Here is a 20,554-nt window from a genome sequence, read left to right as displayed (position 1 = left end):
CCTGTTCAGCATGGAAGAAGCCAGAGCGGTCTGCATCCCAATTTCCTATCCGCAAGCTGGGTAACCTCTTCAGGGGATGGGGTGATAAGAACAGGAGGTAGGAACTGGCTAGGCAGTTAGGGTAAAAAGACCCCAAAGAAAATTAGCCAGTTTCTCGGCTAAAACTCACAATGTCCTTGGGCCTCTTAGCAACATACTCCATTCCAAAGGCCAAAAAATGTCGAAAGTATTTGGGAGCTTTTATCTAATCCTTAAAAGATTTTAGGGTTATGGGGCTGGAGAGATGGCTCAGCAGTTAAGAACAGTGGTTGTTCTTGCACAAGACCCGGGTTTGAATCCGAGCACCCACATGGTATCTAACAACTGTCCATAACTCCAGTTCTAGGGGATCCGCCAGCCTCTTCTGTCCTCCGCGGGCACTGCACGACATGGGTGCACTTACCTACATGCAAACAATGCACACATACACACATAAATAAAAATAATAAATTAAAGAAAAAGATTTTAGGGTTACCTCTTCAGAGGGGGGAATGTTAGAGTAGCCAAAAGCCCCATAAAAAAAATAAAGAAAGAAGAAAGAGTACATGAAGTTATCAGAAAAAAGTGATGGGGAGATATGGGAGGAATTGGAGAGGAGAGTGTGGGTATGGATTTGATCAAAACACCTTATATGCATATATGAAATTCTCAATAAATTATTTAAAAAAGAGAGAAAGAGATAGTCTCTCTTGAGGATGGGATTCTGTGGTTCAAGTATCTCCTTAGTGTTGGTCTTAGTTTTATGACATTGCTACAAGGAATGTCACTCACTGGAGGGACAGGCAGGCAGGCAGCTGCAATTAGGTTAGCCACGAGGTGGGCTGTTGGGATGTTCCCATCTGACTCTGCCCTCCTTCATTCTGTGGTTCCATATTCTCACCCCAATTCCTGGTTGACCTCCTCTCCTTCCTGGTTAAGTCCTGCGCTCTCTCTCTGGCTCACAGACCCCGGCTCCTACATACTCTGCTTTCTCCTCTCAAACACCATTACCAGTCATGTACTCTCACATCCACCAAATTGAACTAGCAGCTAATATAGTGTTGGATACTGCTGACATAATGCAGCAGAAAGGGGATCAGAAATGAGGCTGGGCTGTTTGTCCAGGGACACAGGCTGCACAGTGAGGGCATAGCATATCCAAGTCTATGGCACCTTTAGTGACATCACCGATTCTTCTCTTCCCTCCCTGCTCTCTTCACTGCTTCTAGCAGCAGTGTGAGAGCCTGACCTTTCTATCCCACATACCCTGCAACTGCAGAGGGCAGACAGGGTTACCTGTGGCACCTCTACAGCAGACATGGAGAAGACGTGGAGACAGAAGATCTTGGAGCCGTTGTAGCCAACCACAAAGCCCTGCAGCTTCTGCTGGTGCACAGGGAAGGTACTGGCCTTGATGTTGAGGTAGCCTCCTCCGGAGAAACAGAGCATGTCCTCACACTGGGTGTTCCAAGCCACACTGTTGGCATTTGGTTCCTGAAGGAAGGGACAATGAGGGCATGTGAGGACCACCCAGGGCTTTAGTGCCACTCCCATTTTTCACTCACTTTGTCCCCATTTTGAAGCCTGGGTCATGCTGTAGTGCTGAAGGCAGGTAGAAGGAAAGGAAGAAAGGGAACCAGAAAGAAAGGGATGAGACAAACTCCTTAACATACTGGTGCTGCAATTTTTGGATACATGTTACTTTCACAATAAATTATTTTCTCCATATTTTGATCAGCAAAGTAGGATTCCATTTCCATGAAAAAAAGCAAAAAACAGGGAAGGGTACAGCTCAGTGGTAGTTGCTTGATTAGCATGTGTAAAAGCCCTGGGTCCCATTCCCAGCACACACACACAAAAGAACACAGGCCCCTACCTATACAGGAAGGAGGCTGAAAGGGCTCTCCCTAAGGACTTAACTACCAATGCTTCGGGGGAACTAGAATTATGGATGCTTTTTATTTTGTTTTTTTGTTTTGTTTTGTTTTTATTGCTTGCTTGAATTTTTTGTAGTAAGTATCTACTGTTTTTTATAATAAGAAAAAGAATGGGGAATTCTTTTTAAGATTAGAAAATAATATATTGTCTCTACATTTACAGTTTGCAAACTAAATACAGACACCCTAGGAGGCACCCTCTCCGCCCAATAGCCTCTCTGCCCAATAGGCCCTGGGACCAGCAGAGGCTCATTTCTCACTGCCTACAATCTTCTACCATGAGCATGGATTATGTTTTTTAATGAGAAAAGCTAGCTGTTTTCATTGGAAGGGGTAAGGGAAGTGGAGAAGAGACTATGAGAGTTGTGTTTCCTGGCAGGACCTGAGAGTCACTTTTCCCAGACCCTCAAATCCACAGGGGGGGCTGGGAGCCAAACATTTCCAGTCTCAACACAGGGCACACCCAGCTGTCTGCTAACCACCTCCAGGTACAGGTAGTGGTAGTCTGAGGTTAGAGACAAGGGAAGTAACACTTTGTGCTCAGCTCTGAGCTAGCATAGCAGTATCTCATTTATTCTTATTTTATTCCTGTGGCAATTCTGTGAGAAGGTGATTTCTAGTTTCTTGTTAGTGTGGGCTGGAAATGTGGCTCAGCTGGAAGAGTGCTTGCCAAGCATGCCATGAGATCCTAGGTTTGATCTCAAGCACTGAATAAACTGGGTGTGATGGCGTATGCCTACCACTTGGGATGTGGAGGGCAGGGGATCATTCTCAGGGTTATCCTTGGCTATATGGGGAGTTGGCAACCAGCCTGAGCTTTATGAGACCCTGTCTCAATAAAGAGTAGTTTCATGTTAACCATAAGGTAAAAATGAGGCTCAGAGAGGCTCACTAACTTGCTCAAGATCACACAACAAATGCTGCTGGCAGGACTTGAAACCAGGTCAGGCTGAAGACAATGGCTATGTGTTCTTTCCCCTAGAGTTTTTGCTTCCTCTGTAACATGAAGTGGTATTAACTCGGAGTTACTTCTGGGCTACTGGCAACCAAGTAACCCTGTCTAACTGACAGGAAAGCCAGGTACTCTCTACCCTACCAATTCTGTTGACAAGGACAAGGAGGGACAATGGCATTGGAAAACCCAACAGTGGAAAACAGTGAGCAGCCTCCAGGGGTCCTCTCTTTAGACAAATTAGCCCTGACAACTTAGAATGCCCCAAAGAGGCCAAGAGAGGCACCAGCCTAGCAGAAAGCCAGCCAGGCACTGGGCATACAGCCTTTGGACTTTCTTCTCTAGTGACACACTTCTTCCAGCCATAGGACCAGAGGTTTGTAAACAATGCCTATCCCCAGAGACTGGAACAGCTCCTGGTGTTCCAGCTCTATAGCATCCATGTAAAGTAAGTAGGGGATGGGCTTCCACCAGCTCCTCCTCTTCTTTCAGATAACAAAGTTTAGTTGTCTGCCTAGTGTGCCTTAGGCCACTTATAAAGAAGTCATGGCCAAAGAATCACCAGTACCCCATTAACCTGTTCACTGGCCTTCTCATTGTCACCTCATGTCCTAGCCATAGTTAAGTGTTACTTGCCCATCTTACATGCAAGTAGACAGAACAATGTTAAAAGAGGTTGTCCCAGCCACTTGTTCCCTGGGGCTTCTCAAATTCTACACCCCAGTGCTTTATATCCTCCCAGAGACAGAACTGACTGCCTCTTGCAGGGAAGCTAGAGCAGGGTCCCTAATCAAAGGACTATGTCTCTAGGACTCCACCTGAAAAAGCAGCTCCTTTGTGTGGATGTCATATACCAGGCATGTGTCGTTTTCATCCACCACAGCCAGCTTGTTCCGGGAGGCGCTCATGTCCAAGCAGCGCACGGCTGTGGCCTGCTTCAGCAGGACAATGGCAAAGAGATTGTCCACAAAGATCTTCAGGATCTGGCGAAATTTCAGAGAAATAAGTGTGAGTCACCATGGCAACCAGACCCTGGACCATGGCCAGGCTGTTGGAGTCCCATGTGTTGTACAAGAACAACACCCACTAACTCCTCCAGAAGCTGTGTGCAGAGAAAAGACTTGTTAAAGAAGTGTGCATATGTGGGAGGGAACAATACTATCTTTAAAAGACCAGAATGGGTGGTTTATCAGAGGTCACTGAAGAAACTATAGGCCTGAGACATGCCAAACTCACTCTAAGGTCTGCTTGGACTGGGGATTTTTTTAATGACATTACTCAAACTGCAGGGTTGGTGATATGATGTAGGAATGATCTGAGTCACACACTAACAAAGGAAGAGGCTACTGTAAACATTGATGAGACATCTGGTAAAAAGTAATGATGGTGCTGATGATGACAGCTGCCATTCATTGACATCCCTGTTTTTGACAACCCTGTGAAAAAAAAAAGAGTATTATCCTTATGTGTAAAACTTGAGCCTCAGAGAGACAAAGTGATATGGCCCAGGGCCATACAGCTAGTGAGAAGCTAAGTAAGAATGTGATCCCAGGTCAACATGACCCCAAAGTCATGTTATCAGCCTCACATGAGATGTGACAGCTGACTGTGAGGAGGGAGCAGGCTCTTCCCCACTTGGGTACTGCTACTTGACAGCTCCCACTGATCTCATGTTCTGCAACTTCCGTCCCTAGCAGACCTGACAAGACTCAGCCACAAGCCATCTGCTACACAGCTTGGCTCTCAGGCTAATGCAGTTATATTTTCACTTTCAAATTTCTATGTAGCCCACATAGAACTTTTTCTTATTTTGAGCAAAGAATGCACACACACAAACACACACGCGCGCACACAGAGAAATCTGTTCCTATAACCTAAATCTGCTTCATATAACCTAAATTTCCCAAAGATCCCATTTTTCTTATAGCTCCTAGTAACACCCTGAGGACAAGCATTGTCTAGGACCCAGGAAGGAACACTGGGTAATCCAGGCACTGCCTAATAGGGTTCTGACCTCAGTAATGATCTCTGCCTTCCTCTCCAGTAATCCACTAAAGCTCTGTCTCCAACAAATCTCCTACCTTCTGGGTAACCTTAAGTCTCCTAATCCCTGCTACGTGCAGCCCAGGAGCCATGGCACCAACTCTGCCAGGCTTGAGCATACTGTGAGTCCTGAGGACCACCCCACCTTTGGCCTGAAACTATCCTTATGAAAGTAAACTCCAGGATGACCATCCAAGGGCATTCCAGGCAGGGCACCTGCAACTTTCTATGGATAACAAGCCCAATGGTAGCAGAGGAAGACTCACCTGACCATTCTTCAGGCCCACCAACAGACCTTCCCTTCCAGCAGGGCCACCGATCACCTTGATATACCGAATGAGAGACTCCATCTGCCACTCACGCTCCTTCACACCGCTGAAGGACAGGCACTGTAGCCGTTTCTCCTAGGAAGCAATTCAGGCAGCTCAGCATGGAGGTTCAGAGAATGAGTGCTCACCGCCCTTTCGGGGAGATCTTCCTATACCAGCAGCTGTGATCTAACCCGAGCTCACTCCCATGCTGCCATCATTAATCCTTCACAGAAGGTTTCCCCAAGAGCCACTTCAACATGGACCTCCATAGCCAGGGCCAGTGGCACACCAATTTGCCACACCTACTCTCTAATTTGTGATGGTCCTAAATACAGAAGGCTATAAGCTCTTATACAGATTTTCACAGAAATGGACAGGTTTTCTCATGACTCACTTAAAACCCTGAGGTGGATACCCACTCTGAGGGAGGAGGAACTAGCTGCCCACCTGGCAAAGGATGATGTGGTCAGCACACACCACCAGCAGGTTGCATTCAAATTTCTTGACAATTTTCTCCTTCACCCGGTAATGCATGTCTGCCGAGTCATCTGAGTACAACTCATAGATGAGGATTTTCTCTGGCAGTTGGATAGCTAATCGATTTTTGTAGATGGCAATTTTCTTGACCAAGAGGGGGCAGGAGGGGGCAGTGACAGTGTGAATAAGAACAAATATAACAGTAAATATGCTTGAAAATTGCACAGTGAGACATATTTCTTCATATAGAAACCAAAACCTTAAAAAAAAAAAAAAAAAAAAACAGGCTCTAGCAAAAGGTTGTTAAGTAAGGTAGAAGGCAGAGAAATTAAAAGCCATCATTGATTTAAAATGCTCCTGACAATTAAAGTGAGGCACTCTCATCAAGAAACCTTTACAGAGTGCCTAACATGTACAGTCAGCTTTGCTGAGCACTGGAGTCCAGAGTTGTGTACAGTAGAATTTTTGTGGCTCAAAGCTTACAACTGAGGGTGGAAAGTCAAACATTTAGTGCTATCACCACTTGCTGAATATGTCTGAACCCCTTCTCTACATAATTACAGATTTCACAGCTGGCCATGCCCCTGCCACCTCGCTGACCACAAGGAACGACATGCAGTAGACTCTGCCTCTCAACAGACCAGGAAGGGAAAATGACCCAGACAGAACTCTGCTGGGCTGTCCCAGTGGCTATACTCCCACCATCCCAGCTGGACTCCTTAAATAGGTCTACCCAGGCGGGGACCAAAGGAAGGCAATCTGAATGTGCAGGATGGCCCCTAGCACATCTGAATAGGAACACAGTTGAATTAAGTGGAACATGGCCTTCTTAACTAGCAGAGCTATTTGGATGATGTGATAGTTTGAATAAGTGTCCTCCACAGGCTCCAAGAATTTGAACATTTTGTTCCCAGTTGGTGGCGTGGTTTGGGAAGGTTTTAGGAGGTGCAGCCTTGCTGGAAGAAGCACGTCACTGGGAGTGGGCTTTGAGAGTATATAGCTTGCCACTTCCAGTCTGGTTCTCTGCTTCTTGAGCCTGTTTAAAGATGTAAACACTCAGCTTTCTGCTCCAGCTACTTCTGCCACCATGCCTCCTCATCATGAACTGTAACCCTCTGGAACTGTAAGCCAAATAAACTCTTATGTCTGTTGAGTTGCCTTGGTCATGGTGGTTTTTTTTTTGTTTTGTTTTGTCTTTAAATACTTTTAATTGAATTTTTGTGTGTTTTATACAGAACATCTTAATCATCTTTATACCCAATTCCCCACCAACCCCCCTTCCTGTAGCCCCCTCCCCAGTGGAATTCATACGGCCATAGTGTTTTATCCCAGCAACAGAAAAGTAACTAATAAGATGGGCAGAACAGAGGCTCAGAGCTTAGTCTGACTAAACTTGGCTGGATCCCTGATCCAGGGCCTCCCCCTGCTGCCTGTCTAGTAGGAGGACCCACCAAGAAGCAAGTAGAAGCTGAGCTAAGGGACAAGTATGCTAGAATGACTCTGACCAGAGAGGGTAAAGGTCCATAAAGCCCCAAGCAGGTCAGCCACCATGGCTCCAACCTGCCATGTTAGCTTCCCTGTATCATACAGTCTAGGCAAGGGAAAAGATTTCCTGCTACTTGAACATGTCCTGTTACCAGTCCCTTCTACCTGCCCCTTTTCCAGTGTCTGTAGACAGAGGCCAAGCTGCCCCTTACCTTTCTGTTCTGTGATCAGGTGCTGCACAATGACATCAGTCATGCTATCTCTGTAGGCATACCGATCCTTATAGAGCCCATGGACTGTGCTGAAGATAAGCTGGTAGAAAGAAATGGTGCCATCCTGGCAACCTACCACCTGTATGAAAGAGATCTATCAATCCCTAGCTGGGAGGAAAGGTTGTCTCCCCTCCACCTGTCAGGAGCAAGCACCAAGGATTTGACCAGCTGTCCTGGAGGGTGCTCAGGACCTCCCTGGAGCAAAGCTCTGCAGAATGAGCTTCCTCTACTCACCACATAGTTGGAGTCAGGTTTCACTCTACAGGTCCATACCCAGGAGTTCTGTTCCCCAACAGTCCCCAGTCGCACTCCATCCTTGGTGAAAAGGGATACTTGTTTGTCTGAACCCCCAACTAAAATGTACTCTCCTTTTGTAAAGTAGCTGATGCAGCAGGGGTCAAAGTTCAGTAGCCGATCCTTCCCGATCTGAGGAAAGAGAACATACACCAATCGAAAGACCATTTCCAAATCCATAATAACCACTATACTAGTAAGGGTTTCCCCAACATTAGTGCCGTGTTGGGAAAGCACAGGGTCTGGCTGGCCTTATCTCCCAGGCTATTCTATCACCTACATGGGCCTTGCCACCTCTCCTCCCCTCCACCCAGTCACATTGTTGGTTCCTAGAGTCAACCATTTCTGGCCTGTCTAGAAGTGGGTCTTATCCCCTCAGCCAAGCTGGAGGCCAAGGAGGGACTCTCTCCTACCTGCCTCCTCACACATGATTGACAGCTCTCCTTTAGCTTCTTTTCCCCATTAATTTTCTGAGTTTGTGCACTTTAAAAGGACTGTCCTTTATTTTTTATTCAATTTACTAAGGAAAATAACTTTAGAAACCTAGTTTTTTTCATTAAGTTTTTAGGGTCAATTTACAAATGTTTTCTTATTTATAAATCTAGTAAAAATGAATAATCAATTGACACTGACAATTTAATGAACGTAATTTTGAACAGATAAAACCCCTGAAATAGTCAGTTCCAATTTCAACTAATTTAAACTGCAATTATAAATTTAGTATGTTCACTTTTTCTTTCCTTTTTGGGAATTTCAAATGCCTAACAACTGAAAGTTTCCCTACTACCTCACAAAGCTACTAAGTCTAATAAGAAAACTCCGGCATCTGCTATGACATGCAGAGCTAACAGCTGCTGGTCTGGGCGTAGGACTTCATCCTGCAAGTAATGACCATCAGTTCTGGACGAAATACAATAAACCAACTGAAGGCAGTGGTGGGCAACCAAAGTAGGCAAGAACTGACAGAGATGTACCCATACAAGAGACATAGCCTCAGGCCAGCTTCTCTGAGCACAAGATCTGTCAGCTCTAAGCTAGGTGGGCACAGAGTCTGAGTGGACCACAGCAGCTGGAAAGTGAGGTGGGATATCCCAGAAAGAGCAAAGGAGAGCACATTCTGCACATGACCTCTGCTCACTATCTGGAAACCTTGAGCTACACATGTGTGACTGACTCACAAGTGAAGCAGCCTTCCTAAGGTCAGAGGACTTCACTGGGATTCCAACTGCTACCTACCTTTGAAAACTTGAAGCTGGGCATAACAAAGCAAACTGCCTGCTTACACACATGCACACATGCGCACACACACCCCTTCAGAGAGATATGCTCTTTGATGGAGCATTCACAATGTCCAGAATATAATTCAGTTTTCCAAAAAGTAAGAATATGTGAATTCTATTTGAGAAGAAAGACAACGCCTGACCCAAGATAATCCAGATGTTAGAATCAGCAATGAGAATGTTAAAACAGCTATGATAGCTATGGTTAAAGATACAGGGGCTACAGAGATGCCTCAGAAGTTGAGAGCATATTCTGCTCTTACACAGGACCTGAGTTTCGTTCCCAAAACCTATGCCAGGTACTCACATCCGCCTGTAGCTCTAGCTTCAGGAGATCCAACCACTCTCTTCTGGACTCTCAGGGCACCTGTACTCACATACATACTCAGAGACACATATGTACACAAATAATTTTAAAAGTAAAAAAACAGGGGACTGGAAAGATAGCTCAGCAGTTAAGAGCACTGCCTATTCCTTAGCAGGTTCAGTTCCCAGCACCCACGTGGGAGCTAACAACCACCTATAACTCCAGTTCCAAGAGATCCAATGCCCTCTTCTGGCCTCTTTGGTCATTGCACACATGGGTGCACTTACATACATGCAGGCAAAACACACACATAAAACAAAAATAAAATAAAAAAAAATTCAAATAAAAAAATCTACAAAAATATATAAGGAAAACACACCTGTAATGAATGCGTGAATAGGGAAAAAGAACCAAGCAGGAATTCTAGAACTGAAAAAAAAAGTAGTAACTGAAACAACCTAGTGGACCAGCTTAATAGACATGCTAGAGGTTACAAAAGTCAGTGAAGAAATTGGGATCTGGAGGAAAGGGAAGAGTGAAGAAAAATATTTGAAGAGACAAAGGTCAAAATCTTATGTTTTAAAAAATTCATTTATTATTTTTTATCATTTTATGTGTATGAGTATATTATCTGCATGTATTTAAGTGTACCCATGTCATGCAATGCCCACGGAGGCCAGAAGAGGGCGTCAAATTCCCTGGAACCAGAGTTACAGAGTTGTTAGCCACCATGTGGTACAGGAAACCCAGGTCCTGTGCAAGAGCAGCCAGTGCTCTTAAACCACTGAGCCATCCCAGTCCCTTATCACAGTTTTGTTTTGTTCTTTTTGAGACAGGGTTTCCCTGTAGCCCCAGCTGGCCTGGAGCTCATTATGTAGACCAGGCTGGCCTTGAATTCACAGAGATCCACCTGCCTCTGCCTCCCAAGTTTTTGAAAGAATTAAATATATAGATTTTTTTTTTTTAAAGCCCAGTGAATCCCAAGTAGGAAAACATATTCTCTTTACATTCCAATATTGGTTAGGCATTTGATTTAAAAAAATTTGTCTTACAATTTAAAATTAGTTGCATAAAGTTAGTTTTTAATTCAATTATACCTTTTAAATAGTCATTACAAGACTGATTTGACAGATACTCTGTTACAGATTTCTAGCACCAGTCTGGCCAGGTTCCAAACTAGGTGAGGCCACAGACTAAAACGTGAGCTCTTGCAGTCAAATGGCTTCTCAAGGCTCAATTTTCTTATGTGTAAAAGGACGATAGTAGTAGTTCCCCCTCAGAGTTGTTAAAAGGACTAGAAGAGTTAATCTTACAATGTGAACATTGTCCAGAACCCAATGAACAGTACCTTCACTATTAAGCCAGAGCTTCTCAAACACCAGATATGCCTAAAATGCCAAAATTACACAAATTTTGCTTAAGTATGACACAAAAGTTTGGCTTAGATTTACTAATCCTCATATTTAATAATAAATCACACCAGACTTGCAAACACACTTTAAAATCAAGAAAATAACTCGACTGTCCCAAGTAATTTAGAGCTAACACCTACATTAGTTTGGATCTTAAGATTCCCAAGAACCCTGTGTCAAAGGCTCAGTCCTCAGACAAGGACACTACTGAGAGGTAGTATAAACTTTAGGAAGTAGAATCTAGGGGAAGAAACAGGTCACTGGACACACCCTCTTAAAAACTATATTGGGTTGGAGTGGTGGGGCAGGCAGGTGTGGTGGTACACACCTTCAATCCTAGCACTAGGGAGGCAGAAGCAGGCACTCTCTCTGAGACCAAGGCCAGTCTGATTAGCACAGCAAGTTCCAGGCCAGGTGGGGCTACAGGGAGATCCTGTCTCAAAAAGATAAAAATTTTAAAAAGTATATTGAGAGGGGGCAGAACTGGAGAGATGGATCAATGGTTAAGAGCACTGGCTGCTCTTGTACAGGACCTGTGTCAGGTTCCCAGCAACCATATGGTGGGTGGGTCACAAATATCTGTAACTCCAGTTCCAGACATTCCAATGCCCTCTTTTGGCCTCCATGGGCACTGCATGCATGTGGTATATGTATACCCAGCAGGCAAAACATGCATACACACATGAAAAAAAAAAAAAAAAAAAGCATATTCTTTAAAAAGACCCTGGTCACTTCCTCTGTTCTGCCACATGCTTCCCACCATGTCTGCCACAGCACAGGACCAAAGCAACAGAGCCAAATGACCATGGATTAAAACCTCTGAGACAGTGGACCAAATAAACTTCTCCTTCTTTGCAGTGGTTTACTTAAGGTACTTTGTCACAGTGGTGGGAAGATAATTAACATACCACCTCAAGAGGCTAAAGCTATCATTTAAAAATCTTTGTATCACATGAATCCTGGGGCTGCATGCAAGATACGATTTTCTACAGTCCTAACCATCATGTTGGGCTCTCTTCTATCATCACTATTGCAACAAAACCCCATTCCTTCCCAGTGCAGTATGGAGCCTCCACTATTTTTGTGCACCTAGCACCTTGTACACATTACCCATACAACTTATTAGGGTGCCAATAACTATTTGTTGAGTGATGATGTATACATATTAAGTGGATAAAAGATCCAGGAAACTAGCTACCAGATCATTACAACAATAGGGTTTGGGGAAATCAGCCATGAAAAGCAGAAAACCTTTCATTATCTACTACCTTCATCATTTCTTTACTCATTTATTAAAAAAAAAAAGATCAATGGTAAGACAGGAGTAGAAGAAATAGCCCCAATCTGGGCTATGCAGACCTGAAACCTTTCCTTCTAGCAATGACCTGTTAATTTAAGGATAAGGATGCTGGGAAGTCACCAATTGAACAGGTTGAATTTCTCTGGCTTGGCTGTGTTACATACCCAGCACCTTCACTCTGATCCTCAGTACCACATTCCCCATGACCACCATACTCCCTCTATTTTAATCTACCCTCCACAGAAAAAAGCAATTCTTCTGCATTAGGAAGTTGACCATGCCACGCCCTGCCACCTATGGCTCCTGAATACTTATGGTACCTAATGCTCTACTTTCTTATTCACCCTACTCTGTTCCTTTCAATCATGTTGCCATCCTTCTGTTCACCCCACATCTTCAGTCTACAAACTCTGGGATGAAGTCACCCTGAGCAGCTTGCTGTCTTCTAAATCATCATGTGTTTTCATTCTCCTTCTCTCTGTGCAGGTTCTCTCCCCTGCCTAAAATATCAAACTCATCTGCCTCACAAACTCTGCTCCTGTTTAAAGGTTACCTAATCTCCATCTACACACAGTAATGTCCCTTGCCTGTGTCCTCATGGCTGTCTGTACAGTTATGACACATATCATACCTCAACTGGACTATACATAAGTGCTGTGAGCTCTTGCAGGACAGTGACTATCACACAGCTCTGTGTCAGCAGCAACTCCATGCTGGGGCAGGAGGGAAGAGGGTGTTCAAAATATTAAAAGAATGAATGAAAGCATGAGGACGAAGGGAAGGACATGACTAAGACCTTTTTAAAATTTTTTAGACTCTTTTTGTGGTGCTAAAGCTAGAATCCAGAGTCTAATGCATACCACGCAAGTGGCAAGCACTCTACCACTGAGCTATAGATACCTTAGCCCAAGAACTAACATTTAAGTTAGTCCAGTCTGCATTTCAATCCCAGTTTCCACTATTTACCAATTGTGTGGGACTCTGGGCATATTCTTTCACTGCTCTGGTGTTGGTCTGCTCATTTCTTTCTTTTTTTTTAAATAATTTATTTTAATATTTATTATTTTTATTTTATGTGTGTGAGTATATTGCTTGCATGTAAGTGAGTGCACCCGTGTCATGCAATGCCATGGAGGTCAGAAGAGAGCTTTGGATTCCCCTGGAACTGGAGTTAAGGATGGTTTGCAGCTGCCATGTGGGTGCTGGGAATTGAACCCGGGTCCTCTGCAAAAGCAGTCAATGCTCTTAACCGCTGAGCCATTTCTCCAGCCCTATGGTCTGCTCATTTCTAAAAAGTATGTAATTAAAGTCTCTAATACATATGGCTGAGGAACTGAATGAGAGATGACACACAAAGCACTAAGCATAGGAGCTGGAGAGATGGCTCAGCAGTTAAGAACACTGGCTGCTCTTGCACAGGACCCAGGTTCAGTTCCCAGCACCCACATGGCAGCTAACAACCGTCCGTAACTTTAGTTCCAGGGGATCCGACGCCCTCTTCTGACCTCTGTGGGCATTACATGACATGGGTACACTTATATACATGCAGGCAATACACTCATACACACAAAATAAAAATAATAATAAAGTATTAAAAAATCCACTGAGCACAATGTACCTGGTATCAAAGCAAATGCTCAATATGCAGATGCTAACAATAATCATGTGTAATTAATAATAACACAATCTCAGAAATAAACTAGTAAAATATGCCAGAGCTGGCATGTGTATAGCAGGGTTTGTACAGCTTCACATACCTGCTTTCCACTCAGCTGATAGAAGGAAAGTTTCTGTCCCCAGTCAGCTACAGCCAGGATGTCATTATGTTCGTCTCTAATCAACAGAAGACAAAAGAGGTTACAAGGGGGCACGGTCTGCTGATGAGTACAGCTAGTTTAACAAACAACAGGAAAAAGAAAGCTCTGGCCAGCCTGTCAAGGAGCCAAGTGTTGCACAGTCACCCTGGGGCTGACGTTGCAATCAACCCAAGCCATCAATCAGTCCAGCAGGCTGAGGCAGAAATAGGTTCAGCCTTCCTGAGATCTACTGTCATGAAGCCAGGGCTGGGACAACAGCCATGGGTGCAGAAGGCACAGCCCTTACTGCAGAGCTCCTGGGGAACAACTTAAAGGAAAAGCATGGTTACAGATCCAAGTGTGCTCTTCTCTCATGTACTATAAAATGTGGGGAGATTGCAGGGAAACACTGCTTAGAGTGAGGAGGAATGGGCTGTTTTAATCAGTGGTGTGGGAATTTGCTCACCCTTCCTCAAGAGGAAGAAAGGCTCCTACGTCTAGTTCTTGTGCAACTGGAGTTCTTGCAAAGGTGAAATGGCATCTGAATAAATTTAATTTGAAGACCTACAATTCCCACTGAAATGGAGAGCCTGCGGGATCTGTGCCTTGGGTCTGGGCTGTAGGACCAGCACTCAGGAGAAAAGCCTCAGCTGAGATGGGGAGCCAGTCACTCAGAACATAGACTGAGAGGCTTCCCAATCTCAAAGGCTAAGTCTTGATCCTTCCAAGGTGGCCACACCTTTATCAATTCCTGCATCCCAGAGCCCAGGGTCTGACAGTTGTCTGGCAGCACCACTAGCCACACAGGTGTGCCCAGTGAAGCTTAGTCTGTAAAACCTATCCAGTGTGACAGTGAGAAAAACATCATAGACACTAATTCAGAACTAAGAGGAAATGGGAAGGCTGAGAGATGTTGACAGGAGGCTTGCAGATGAACTATGTAAGACTGACACTGCAGTCCAAACCTAAGCCAGAAGCTCAGCTGCCAGTGAAGCCCCCTTGAAGAGACCACATATGGCACAGGGGTAGGCTCAGCACCTTAACACTGGACTAGCGGTTTCCAACCCAGTCACCCCAAATGATGGGCAGTGGAGGTCTACTAAAACAGACACCCATGCTGAATAATAAAAGGGGTTTCTCTGGTTAAAGCACAGATGGAAACCTGAAGCCTTCCCTTTCTTTCTTTGTCCCCACTTCTCATGACCCTAGCTTCTTCTAAGGAGCTAAGGTGCCAGGGGTGCAGTGAGGAGGGTCCCAGGTTTGCATATTATTCCCATTCAGAACATCCTGGCTGCCTCAGCTTCCCCACTTTGCCTGCAAGGGTTTCCCCACAGGTCATCTCAACTGAAAGAAGAGAGGTTGCCCAGCAGCCAGGATTGGAAATGGGTGAGGGGAACAGGCTAAGGGCTTCTTCCCTGCATATGTCCTACCCAATGCAAGGTCAGATACAGTGCGAGAACAGGCCAAGAGACATGTTTAGTAACAAAGTATTATGTGAATCACAGTTCTATGAAGACATTGGAAATCAATATTCTCAGAGAATTTCTAATGGTACTGGAAAGGGCTTACTTTCCCAGTTTAACTTTAAGCAACAGGAGGAATGGCTTAGATAATCACACACACTGAAGTCCAAGGGGAATAAGATGCCGTGGAGGTTTCTTCAGGGAAGAGGGTTTGCAGAGGTGAAGCCTCTGCACTTTCCAGTATCTCCTCCTTTCTCGGGATTGCACTATTGCCCACACACGCTCCTCAGGGTGAGCTTCCCATTTTTGGGGAGTGGGGGAGCGAAGTGTCACACTAACAATCCCCCGGCCCCTGCTCTGCTGCCCTTGGCCAAGGTGCTTCTCAGCAGCATGTGCCCAACAGGTCTGTGTGGGCCCTGGGCCCTCCCAAAGATAGTCCTCACTCTGAGACACACTCACGAGTTGCTGTCCCTGGGACTGTCATCCTCTTCTTGTTCGTCCTCCTCTGCCTCACTACCCTGACTATTGTACACTGTTGACTTCAGAATGGAGGGGATTTCCTGAAAATATCTCTTGTCAATGACATCCTCAGCATCCTCGTTCTCTCTGTTCATCCAGATATTCTCCCATCGGCTGTAGACAGTAAGCAGTTGTTCACAATCACATTGCCTACAACTATACTAAAGCCTATAATTTCAAAATCTGACAAGGAGCCCCTGAACCCTACCCGGAAGAGTGCAGTCACCAGGTACACTGGACATCCTGCTCCTCATGAATTAATAATGTAGCATGAAGCCACAAAGTCATCTGTGGCCACAAAATCAAACAACAGGAACTCTGGGGTAGGCTAATGGCATTTGAAGGCATTATATACACATCGTATGGCCTCCGCTGGACAGAGTTATTCAGGAAGAAGTATATAATAACCTCTTGTAAGAAAGGCAATGAAATTAAACAGCCTCCTAAATCAAGCAGGCACCCACCTGTAAAATGACATTGGGCTGGTAAACAATTAAGTCCTTTAATTTACCTTCAGAGGACTCTGGGGATATTGATGGTTTAATAATATTATGAGATTACACAAAGAACCTGTAAAGCTTTTAGTCTACCCTCAAAGTCACATGGGCATAAAGGAAAGCATGTGTATGGTTTGATCAGATAGGTTCCAATTGTTTGCAGACCCCTAGGCTTAGGGACATTTGTAGATATAATTTTGACTTTTTGTTAAAGGCAATACAAAATAAGAGCTACTTATTAACAGGTGAGTATGAGTTCTCAGATGTGGAGGGAAGAACTGACAAAGGAAAAAGAAGTAAAACAAAGATCTCACTATCTCTCTCTCTCTCTCTCTCCCTCCCTCCCTCTCTCCTCTCTCTCAGCTGGCCTAGATAGCTCATCTGCTTAACTAAATCTCTGGGATTCAGTCCAAACTCAAGATAGGCTCTATAAAGAACAGGTTCCAAACAGATCAGTCAAGTGGGGTGAGAAGATTTTCAAACTATGAAGATGTCAGGAAGAGAAAGCTCAGCAGTAAGAAAGCCATTCTTTCTAATGGTGTGGGTCCAGGAGGAGGACCTTAAGTACCTTGAAGGGTTCCAGCAGATAGACCATATTGGGGAGAGGGAGCCCCCTGGCCGCTCGATCTTCACTTTCTCTTCACCATTTTTGTTCCGTATGCTGATGACCCCATTGGACATCCCCAGAGCCAGGTACTGACCATCGTTTGTCCAGCTGCACATACAACCAAATAAGGGCAAGGGCATGGAGAGGGAAAGGAACAAAGAGATGGCAAAGCCAGTCAGGACAGTGTCCTGGTTGAAGCTCAGTGTGAGGAGGCAGCAGAAACTAGGCTATGGTTTCATCACTCCTGATTACTCTGGACAAAAATCAGAGGACCCAGCTTTCTTACTGCCTGGCACAAGCCTGGACAAGGCCAGCCTCACATTTTCAGAGCTTCAACTCTGTACAGCTACTTAGTGAGGAAGCCTGCTGTCAGCTCACCACATGAAGGTGATCAAAGGCATAAATCTTTCCCATCATAGAGATAAGAAAAGCAGAAGACAGGAAACACAGGAGCCCATGCCAACTAGCCAACACCAGACCCTATCTACAGTGTGAAGTGGATCTCAAGGAACCAATAGAAAGAGGAAGGACACACAGCCTGTCTTCAGAGCCACCCCTTGCTTACCTGCAGCAGGTAATCTTGCTGCTGGATTTGTGCTTGGAGACAGATTTCTGCTCTGGAGACCACAACCCTTCAGTGTCCAGCAAGAGAAAAAAACAGCAAGACTATTCAGCAATAGAAAAGATTAAACTATAGACACATTAAAAAAAAAAAAAAACTTGAATTTTCAAGGTCTTATGCTGAGTGGGGAAAAAAAAGTCACCTTCTGCTGTAGGTTAAATACAATATAATTCCATTTATATAATGCACTGAATGACATAATTACTCAGTAGGAGAAGAGATTCATGGTTACTGAAACTGGGGGTACCAAATGGCAAGAGGGGGTGTCAGAAGAGGCATTCGTGTTGGGGTGGAACCTGTAGTGCAGTGGTGGTACACTGTTATACGTGACAAAATGATGGAGCCATGCATCCATTGTGTTGGCCCCCTCTCCTGTGCCTGTATTGCCCAGGAGTTGCCTCAAGTGCACCCACTAGGGAAGCTGGGTTAAGAGTACACGAGACTTCTTTGTACTATCTTTGTGACTTATGGGAAAACTGCAGTCATTTAAAAAAAAAAAAAAAAAAGATGGATGGTGAAGTTCTAGACATCTTCCTGGAATTTAAATATCAAAGAATGGGACTGGAGAGATGGTTCAGCGGTTAAGAGCACTGGCTGCTCCTGTAGAGGATCTGGGTTCAATTCCCAGCACCCACATAGCAGCTAACAACCATCCATAACTTCAGTTCCAGGGAATCTAACAACCTCCACAAGCACTTGCATACATGTGCTCAAACACATAAAATAAATATAATAAATAAAATATTTTAAAGAATCGACAACTTAGCTGTTCATAACTAGGATATGACAAGCAGAGAACAACTCAGCATTTAAAGTAATGGGTTAAGAAAAATGAAATCTGTGGGAAAGTTGATGGAACTGGAAAAAGTTATATTACATGAGAGGACTCAGTCTTGGAAAGACAAATATTGCATGTTCTCTCTCATGTGGGAATCCTAACTTTGGATGTTTGTGTGTATGTAAATAAGGGACTGTGAGAGTGGGTGTAGACTATGAAACTAGACAAGAGACCAGGAAATGGGACCGTGAGGTGTTGAGAAAAGGGGGATGTATAAAAGATCATGTGGCATAAAAGGAGACTATTGGGGGTGGGAAGGCACAAGGCAGGGAGAGAGGATGGAAGAAGTGGGGAAGAGAAACAACAAAGACAAACTTTGTTTGAAAAAATGCCATAGTAAAACCTAATTCTTTGTAAGTTAATACAAATAAATAAATAAAATAATAAATGAAGCTTTCTGAGAGTCCACTTCCCTCTCCAGACCTCTGTCACTACACAAGACCCCATCTGAGCTGTGCCACATGCATGATGCACTGCTCAGTTTAGGCTTGCTCCCTCCAACCTCCAAATGTGGCTCAGTGTACCCCAGCAACAAACAACAAAAGCAAATTCTCTCTGCCTGAACTATGGAGCATGATCACAGGAAAATAATGCACAGAGAAGTTTATATAGCTAGGTACAATGTCAAACAGGTTATTTTTCAGCTTTTTTCAAACATTCCCACCCATGCACAGGTTATCTATGCTCCACTGAGCTTGCCTGGGGCCTCAGGCTGCAGGGAGCCCCTCCCTATTGGCATTCCACAGCTGCCTTTCACCCAGCACCGGCCTCAGCCCTGCTCATCTAGCACTGGCTAGGCAACTGCCACAGATGCCTGAACTACACCAAGCCCCAATACTTTTTCCTTCATTGGAAGGGTGGGAGGGAGAGTAACACCTTCCCTCAGGAGCTGAAATCCAACTCAGAATTCTTGGTTTTTGATGGTTGTCAAACCATAGGAATTCTTTTTTTTTCTTTTTTAAATTATGAATTCATTTAAAACCATCAGCATACTACCTAGCACACTGCAAATATTCTGCAAACACTGTATGCATATGTGTGGTATATGTATGTGTGCACATGTGTGTGCAGGTGTACTTACTCATGGAGGCCAGAGGCTGATATTGACATGTCTGCCTCTGTCACTCTATATCTTATTTTTTGAGATCTCTCACTACCCCTGGATCTGTGAATCTTGACTCCCAGCACTGGGGTCACAGACACATGCCATCACACCCAGATTCTATGTGGGTACTTAGGATATGAATTCAAGTCCTCATGCTTGCATAACAAGCACTTTACCCACTGAGCCATCTCCCTAGCCCTGTCATTTTTACAAACTCTACATTCCTCCTACCACAAGTTCAAGGGGAAGAATACTTTAACACCCCCACCCCAAAACAACCACACAGACCAGTGCCCCACAGGAAGAAAATGCTGACTTTTTAAAAAAACAAATGACAATGCTTCCTGTTTATACCCTGTGCTTTCAATAATGTTCATTGGAAGCTAGAACTGTATCAGTGTCCCTTTTGCATGAGGAAACAGAGATTTTGGAGATTAACGCTCTTGACTCCTCACACTATGGCCATTCTATGCATTCTAATCTCTCTCTCTCCCTCCCTACCCCCCCCCCACTCTCTTTTTGAAACAGAGTCTCTGTAGCCCCAGCTGGCCTGAAACTCGCTATGTAGACCAGGCTGGCTTTGACCTCAGAGACCTGCCTGCCTCTGCCTCCTGAGTGCTGGGACTAAAGGTGTGCACCACCATGCCTGGCTGCATTCTATTATCTCTTAACTGGAGCTAGAAGCCTAGCATCAACCTTGAATGGAGATGACCTGCAAGCCTCACTCTTCCTTCCACACACACATCACTGCTACCTCCTCTGTCCTAGCATATGCCAGGCCCTGTATGATACCAGGAGGGACAAAGGCCCAGAGCCCCAAGGGGGCACACCCACAGTCACAGGGATGCTAATCAGGACATACCACAGGTGAAATGAAGAATTCCATACACATGGATGTGGGTGAACACAAAGGTAGAGACAGTGGAGCAGTCCCTGCCCTCCTGCACACCATTTCCTCCCCTAGGGCCCTTCTGGTCACCTGTCTCCGATATCTTATGACCCCCCCCCCCCCACGTCAC

At 44.7% G+C, this 20,554-nt stretch overlaps 1 protein-coding gene across 3 annotated transcripts in view; it reads right to left on the bottom strand.

Moving 5' to 3' along the window:
* Positions 1 to 20,554, bottom strand: part of Ift122 (intraflagellar transport 122) — a 73,208-nt gene that overhangs the window by 32,246 nt on the left and 20,408 nt on the right. For 2 of the 3 annotated variants that reach the window (XM_008854918.3, XM_008854917.3), the window contains exons 6-14: positions 17,536 to 17,602; positions 16,932 to 17,078; positions 13,846 to 13,921; positions 7,730 to 7,921; positions 7,430 to 7,574; positions 5,709 to 5,905; positions 5,217 to 5,354; positions 3,726 to 3,890; positions 1,315 to 1,512 (exon numbers count right to left, since the gene is read on the bottom strand). In XM_008854918.3, the coding sequence (XP_008853140.1) occupies positions 1,315 to 1,512; positions 3,726 to 3,890; positions 5,217 to 5,354; positions 5,709 to 5,905; positions 7,430 to 7,574; positions 7,730 to 7,921; positions 13,846 to 13,921; positions 16,932 to 17,078; positions 17,536 to 17,602 (1,325 nt within the window). Of the gene's footprint in view, positions 1 to 1,314; positions 1,513 to 3,725; positions 3,891 to 5,216; positions 5,355 to 5,708; positions 5,906 to 7,429; positions 7,575 to 7,729; positions 7,922 to 13,845; positions 13,922 to 15,806; positions 15,981 to 16,931; positions 17,079 to 17,535; positions 17,603 to 20,554 lie in introns of all 3 variants that reach the window. The other variant, XM_008854919.3, reaches the window with a different exon arrangement.

Source organism: Nannospalax galili, unplaced genomic scaffold (genome assembly GCF_000622305.1).
Source record: "Nannospalax galili isolate Female #2095 unplaced genomic scaffold, S.galili_v1.0 scaffold406, whole genome shotgun sequence".
NCBI lineage: Eukaryota > Metazoa > Chordata > Mammalia > Rodentia > Spalacidae > Nannospalax > Nannospalax galili.
This window is presented reverse-complemented; position numbering and strand designations above follow the sequence as displayed.